At 36.0% G+C, this 6,979-nt stretch overlaps 1 protein-coding gene across 4 annotated transcripts; it reads left to right on the forward strand.

Moving 5' to 3' along the window:
- LOC107628503 lies at nt 7-6,180 on the forward strand. 4 transcript variants are annotated; one of them, XM_016331156.2, is made up of 6 exons: nt 7-144; nt 1,862-2,214; nt 2,300-4,271; nt 4,376-5,031; nt 5,308-5,476; nt 5,583-6,180. In XM_016331156.2, the coding sequence occupies exons 2-3, from the start codon at nt 1,865-1,867 to the stop codon at nt 4,254-4,256; spliced, it is 2,307 nt and encodes a 768-aa protein (XP_016186642.1). In that variant the 5' UTR covers nt 7-144; nt 1,862-1,864; the 3' UTR covers nt 4,257-4,271; nt 4,376-5,031; nt 5,308-5,476; nt 5,583-6,180. The 4 variants fall into 4 exon arrangements, with proteins under 4 accessions (XP_016186642.1, XP_020975610.1, XP_016186638.1 ...); XM_021119951.1 differs by having other exon boundaries at nt 2,300-5,031; nt 5,287-5,476; nt 5,583-6,173; XM_016331152.2 differs by having other exon boundaries at nt 2,300-5,031; nt 5,583-6,173.

Raw genomic sequence — 6,979 nt, forward strand, 5'->3', positions numbered from 1 at the left:
TCCCTTGGCTCCCTTGGCTCCCTCGTCCCTCTGCTGTCCTCCACATTCCGAACCCTAACCGCCACCCGCCCCAACTCCACCGTCGATTGAGGAGCGATGACGATGATTTGGCTGTAGTGACGACCTCATCACTCTACGGAAGAGGTAATTGATGTAATTTATCATATTTGGGGTTCATGTATTTGGATGGGAGGACCTCAAACATGATCGCTAGCTAATTATTAGTGTTGCCATAATCCCAGGCACACCTTGTGTACGCACGAATTATTTTATATGATTATCAGGTGCATTTGGGTTTGTTTTGAACAAAAGTGTTCCCTTTCTTATCTCCTAGAAGAAAAATAATAGAAAGAAAGAAGGTTATCAAGAATTAGAAACTGAAAGAAGCATTGTGATGATTTGATTTAATGGAAATAAAGTTTAGAGAGGGATGGTCACTAGCATAAACAGCAAAGTTGTATCATTATTGCTTGGTATATAATTCTGAACACACATGAATAATGTCCAAGTAACTAGTTTTAGCTTCAAGTTTTCATGCTTAAGAAAACTGAAGCCAAGATTATCGTGAAATTGAAAATTAGTTAATGTGCCACTGAGTACCATTAAACCTTGTTATGCTACCACGAAGAGATGGTATCCCTAGTCACTGTGCATTGTTCTATTCTTAACTTTAGTGTGTTTTAAGGTAAATTGAACGATACAGTGTACTTAAAATAATAGGATTTAGTTCTCTTACAATGCCACATCAACTATCACTGAAATACAAAACAATTTTTTCATCCTTTTATTTATTTATTTATTTTTGGTTTGTGGGGTAAGAAGCACTATCCTTGTTGTTCCCTCTGCATATCATTGTCGCACGCATCCTTTGTTTTGGTTTACTAGGACTGGGGTTTAGATTTTGGAGCACTTTGCTAGAGTCCTGTACTGAGTTTGAATATCCTTCTTGGTTATCACTTCGATATCGTAATGCTATGTATGTTAGTTAGATCAAACCTTCTAATCTTGTGTCAATTTTAATTTGAATATAGTTACCAATTAGAGTTTATCATTATGGCATCCTTTCAAGTGGCATTTCTCTGTCTCAGTTCACTCTCTCTTCCATTTATGGGTGTAGATGGGATGGGTTGGTTGGGATGGATGAGCTAGATTCAAACCTGGCCCAATCTTTTCTTATGAAGCCATTTTTTAATACCTGGGCACAACTTGATGGTAACATGAAAGATGTCTGGTTCAGATTTGTTGACCTGATATTATCAGTGTATGAGTTTGAACATTATTTAAAACAAAGAAATAAATTTTTAGAAGACAGAAATGAAATTGATGACATTATACAATACAAATATCAAAATAAATTATTTCAAGTGCTGTGTTGTGGTTTTAGTGCAAGTGAAATATTGACTCCTCACTGTCAGTTTTGAAATGTAAGATAAAGCATGATTTGTTTGCTAATTGGCTTACTGGGAGCTGTGTAAGGAATTGTTTCTGTTCTCTGCATTGTCAACATAGTGGAATGAATAGGTGTGATGCCAGATTCTTAGCATAGCAAGCTTTTTAGCCCCTAATGATGTCCTTATTCTGGATGGTTTTTAATTTGGATTGCAATGATGTTATTATCTGATGATGATTAGGCTTTGGTATATTTGTTCATCTATTGGAAGCCCTAAATGATTGAAATTTATGATATCCTTTCCTGCTGGCAATGATGAGACTCAAAAGCAGTTTTACTTTGTGCTTTAGAGTTTTGGAAAATGTGTGGTGATTCTATGCATTTCACCCACTTATTTTCACTCTTTTCACTTATTCCTGGGTCATTTTTCATTGATAAATGAATAAGTGATAATGTTTTGTGTTGTGGCAGGTCATGGCTACCAAGAAGATAATTGCAATATGTCAGTCTGGAGGTCAGTTTAAAACTGACAAAGATGGTTGTTTGTCATATAAAGGTGGTGATGCTCATGCTATTGACATTGATGATCAAATGAAATTCAACGAGTTCAAAGGGGAAGTAGCAGAAATGTTTAATGTCAATGCTGATAGCATGTCGGTAAAATATTTCCTTCCCGGAAATAGGAAGATTCTTATTTCAATTTCCAATGACAAGGATCTCCAAAGAATGGTTAAGTTTCATGGGGATTCGAGTATTGTTGACATCTATATCCTTATAGATGAGCTAGTTGCCCATGAGGTGTCAAACAACATGCCTGCCAGTAGGTAGTTTTCTTTGTTTCTAAGCTAGTGTCTCAATATATTTATGGAGCGATCTAGATTTTTAAATTTGGAATTGTTGCATGTGTAGGTCAAGCAGAACTACTTTGTCTGAAACAGTGGTGCCAATCAATACCTCTCCAACACTTGATGTTATGCATGATGTCATAGATGACACCATCCAGCCAATGATTCCAATCGATGCTCCACCTGACGGTGTTGATGATAGCAATCAAATGGATATGCATATAGACATTCCTATTGAAGTTTCTCGTGTTCTCCCCATTGAATCCTCAAATGATGAAAAGCGTGCTAAAGGGGCACAACAATGGCAGAATACTATAACGGGTGTGGGTCAAAGGTTCAACAGTGTACATGAGTTTCGGGAATCATTGCGGAAATATGCAATTGCTCACCAATTTGCCTTTAAATATAAAAAAAATGATAGCCATCGTGTGACTGTCAAATGTAAAGCAGAAGGTTGCCTTTGGAGAATCCATGCGTCAAGATTGTCAACTACTCAGTTGATATGTATCAAGAAAATGCATCCAACTCATACTTGTGAAGGGGCTGTGGGAACGACAGGGCATCAAGCAACTAGGAGTTGGGTGGCCAGTATAATAAAGGAGAAACTGAAAGCTTATCCTAACTATAAGCCCAAGGATATTGTTAATGACATCAAACAAGAATATGGAATTCAGCTTAACTACTTCCAGGCTTGGCGGGGGAAGGAGATTGCAAGGGAGCAGCTTCAGGGTTCATATAAAGCAGCATATAGTCAGTTACCTTTCTTTTGTGAGAAAATAATGGAGGCCAATCCCGGAAGTCTAGCTTTGTACACTACAAAGGAAGACTCGAGCTTCCATCGTCTCTTTCTATCATTTCATGCTTCTTCGCATGGTTTCCAACAGGGTTGCCGACCGTTGATTTTCCTTGATAGCATTCCATTGAAGTCAAAATACCAAGGAACCTTGTTAGCAGCAACAGCTGCCGATGCTGATGATGGTGTATTCCCTGTTGCTTTTGCCATTGTTGATGCTGAATCTGATGATAACTGGCATTGGTTTTTACTTCAGCTCCAATCGGTGCTGTCAACATCTTGTCCCATAACGTTTGTTGCAGGCAGTGAGCACAGGCTAAAAGATTCAATTGCCGAGATATTTGAAGGCTCGTTTCATGGATACTGCCTCCGATACTTAACTGAGCAACTATTTAGAGACTTGAAAGGACAGTTTTCTCATGAGATAAAACGATTAATGGTCGAGGATTTATATGCTGCTGCTTATGCAGCCAAACCTGAAGGCTTCCAAACCAGTTTGGATAACATTAAAAGTATTTCTGTAGATGCTTATAATTGGATTGTGCAAAGTGGACCTGAGAATTGGGCGAATTCATTTTTTCAGGGTACTAGGTATAATCACATGACATCAAACTTTGGTGAACTGTTCTATAGTTGGGCTTCAGATGCAGATGAATTACCAATAACACAGATGGTTGATGTGATAAGAAGTAAGATCATGGAGTTGATTGTTGCCAGAAGAGAAGCATCTGATCGATGGGTGTCTAGGCTGACTCCGTCCATGGAGGAAAAGCTTAGTGCAGAAAGCCGGAAAGCTCATTCACTTCAATTTGTATTATGTGGCAGCAGCACCTATGAAGTTTGCGGTGACACCAATGAGGTGGTCGATCTCGACCGATGGGAATGTAGTTGTAAAGCCTGGCAGCTGACTGGAATACCATGCTGCCATGCTATTGCTGTTATCAGTGGAATCAACCGGAGTGTGTATGATTTTTGCTCTAGATTTTTCACAAGCGAGATATACAGATTGACTTATTCAGAGGCGGTGCTGCCAATTCAATATGTAGATGCGCCTGCTGCAAAAGATTCTCAGCTTTTGGTAACAGTTACACCCCCTTCTACCCGACGACCACCAGGCCGACCGGCAACAAAGCGATATGGCTCTGAAGATGTAGTCAAGCGCCAACTCCAATGCAGCCGATGCAAAGGATTAGGGCACAACAAGTCCACTTGCAAGGAGCAATCATAGTGTTAGATACCCTAGGTGTAGAAAGATTCGATCTTGTATCTAGTTCACTGCCCTTACTGCCTTTCACTCCACTCTATTGAGAATTAATTTAACTATTTTTCTTCTAATTTTCTTGACAGAGTTTCAGCACATTATGGGTGGCACAGGGAACTCTTGAATGGACTGCAAAAAATAAATTGTTCAATGAAATAAGGGAAACATACTAGTTTTATGGTAGCCAAAACTAGCCATGATTCTTTCTGCGGTAGTATTATTACTAAAATTCTAGTCTTAAGAACTATTAGCGAACTTGTACAACTTTGATGGCCAAGGATTTGGCGTCCTTTTCTGAAGGATGGCGACAGAGGAAAAAAAAAGAGCAACGGAAACAAAAGAGACGATGGAAACAATAAGACAGAGATAAGGGATTAATAGTTATTTTTCCGGGTTCGTCTAAAATCAGCTCGAATATTTTGAGCTTATCTAAAGTATTGGATTGCACCATAAAATTTAAAGTATTGGATTAGATTGATAAAAGATCTAATGGTTCAAATTTAATCTATAAATAACTCATTAAAAATTATACTAAAAGAATAAGTCTTTTGATATTTTAAATTTGCCCCAAATATTTGATAGAGATTCAACAATAAAACTCTAGTTTCGGCAAAGGTTGCTGCCACTGAAGACCTTTCCTAGCAAAAAAAATCCTTTCGACAACCCTAGGGAAGAACTCCGCCGACAGCTCTTCCTCTTTCGTTCCTGGTTGCATGATTGTCGACGATGAGGAAAATGACTAGTGAGTACCTATTAATCTTCTTCGGTTCTTCCTCACTCGTTTTCTTTCGTTCCTTCCACTTCGTCTCTCAAAATCCATGATTTTTCATTTTTTTTTGTTAAAGAACGATTACAATGGACTCCGTAACCTAGAACAGTGAATAAGTTCAGATTATGAACTGGATTAACACTTTCAACATTTGTTCGCTCCATGTGTTCGATTAATTTAAATTTGAGTTTTTGTTGTAACATATTTGAAAATCAATTGTTTTTGGAGGATTAACAATATGTATGTCAGAGAACCTAATGGTGTTGCTAATGAAGAAATTGATGTGAATGACTCAAATATTTATCTTGAGTTGGAAGATTTGATCACTAGGCCAACAGATTGGGTTGGTTCTGCATCTGCTGGTGGCTTGGTGGGGCAAACTAGTTGAATCTTTACATAAATGAATGCGTTGACAATGGTAATAACACTCAAAACTAATCAAATCATTTTGTTTGATTTTGAGTAATCTGCATCACATTCATCATTGTTGTTCTATTTTGACTATGTGCTGTGTGCATTTGCAGGTTGCAAAGAGGGTGTTTGTGCACATCTCTACTACAACCAAAAGGAAAAGAGCTCAATATTTTAAGGCTCTTTAATTGCTAGCTTCAAAAGCAGTGACCACATGACTCCGATGCTTGCGCCAGTATTACAATATTCTTAATAGGGTCCAAAATGTTAATACTATGTTTAGTTTAGTCTACCAGTTCCTTGTGTTTCCTTTGTTTCCTTGGTGGTAGGACCTAGTTATTCGTTTCTCCTGCGTGTAAGAATTCGCATATGCCTGTTCATACCTTAGCCTCGTATGTTGAAATAGTTCCTAATTAATAACCTCTGATGTATAGAGAATGCTTTTGTAAAATTGTAGTAACTTGGTTTACCAAAGAAGGATGTAATAATTCACGACGCCGGAAGATGGGCTGAGACTGGCAGCGAGTGCTGCGCTGGACGGCGACGGCAGAGACCAGAGAAGAGTGGAATAGGTGGCGGTGGTTTTGTGGATAGAGAGGAGAGTGCAGTGAATTTACAGAGGAAAGAAATTAGGTTCTACTGTATGAATTTTAAAAATATTTGTGATAAATGTGAAAAAATAATAATTATAAGAGAAAATTTCACTTCCCTCCCCTACGAGATGTTAAAATAACACTCCCTTTTCCTCTATTTTATAAATATACATTCTCCTCTCTTTTAACTTTTAAAAAAATTTTTTTTTAATCTATTTTAAATTTTTTGTCTTAACTAATATTAACTTTATCTATTTTTTAAAAAAAAATAAATTATTTTTTAAAAAAATAGTCATTAATAATTATTGAAGGGTAGGTATCTTAGAAAAAAATAATTTAATTATTAATTTTTTTTAAATATTTTGGTGAAAATACAATTTAATCAATAAAATAATAATTTATTAAAGGATATTTTGGCAAGTAAAATTTAATGATAAAAAATAAATTTTTGTTAACGGGTATTTTTTCAAAAAATAATTTATTTTTTCTTAAAAAATGGATAAAGTTAACATTAGTTAACACAAAAAGTTTAAAATTGATTAAAGATAAGGTTTTTTAAAAGTTAGAAAGGAGGAAAATATATATTTATAAAATAGAGGGGAGGGAGTGTCATTTTAGCATCTGGCAGGGGAGGGGAGTAATTTTCTCTAATCATAATTAAATCTCATATGAATCATATTTGTAAATTATTCTTTATGCATATTAAAAAATTCAAAAAATTTGAGTTTACTAAAGACAAATTCTATTTTTTCTATTAAAACTTTTGAAGAAATCTGTTATTACTTATTACCTATTAGCAATATAAGTTACCGGAAGCATTTTTCATATTAGATCTTTAAAAAACTTGTTATTGATAATTTAGATCAAAGGAATAAATTTAAAAATTAATATTAAAAATTATTTTAGACTGAATTTTT

The sequence above is a fragment of the Arachis ipaensis genome, chromosome B01, assembly GCF_000816755.2.
Source record: "Arachis ipaensis cultivar K30076 chromosome B01, Araip1.1, whole genome shotgun sequence".
In the NCBI taxonomy this organism is placed as follows: Eukaryota; Viridiplantae; Streptophyta; class Magnoliopsida; order Fabales; family Fabaceae; genus Arachis; species Arachis ipaensis.

Coding starts and splice junctions, on each gene's coding strand:
- LOC107628503 (XM_016331156.2), top strand. CDS start 1,865: ATGGCTACCAAGAAGATAATTGCAATATGTCAGTCTGGAGGTCAGTTT. Junction 2,215..2,299: donor AACAACATGCCTGCCAGTAG/GTAGTTTTCTTT, acceptor TTGCATGTGTAG/GTCAAGCAGAACTACTTTGT.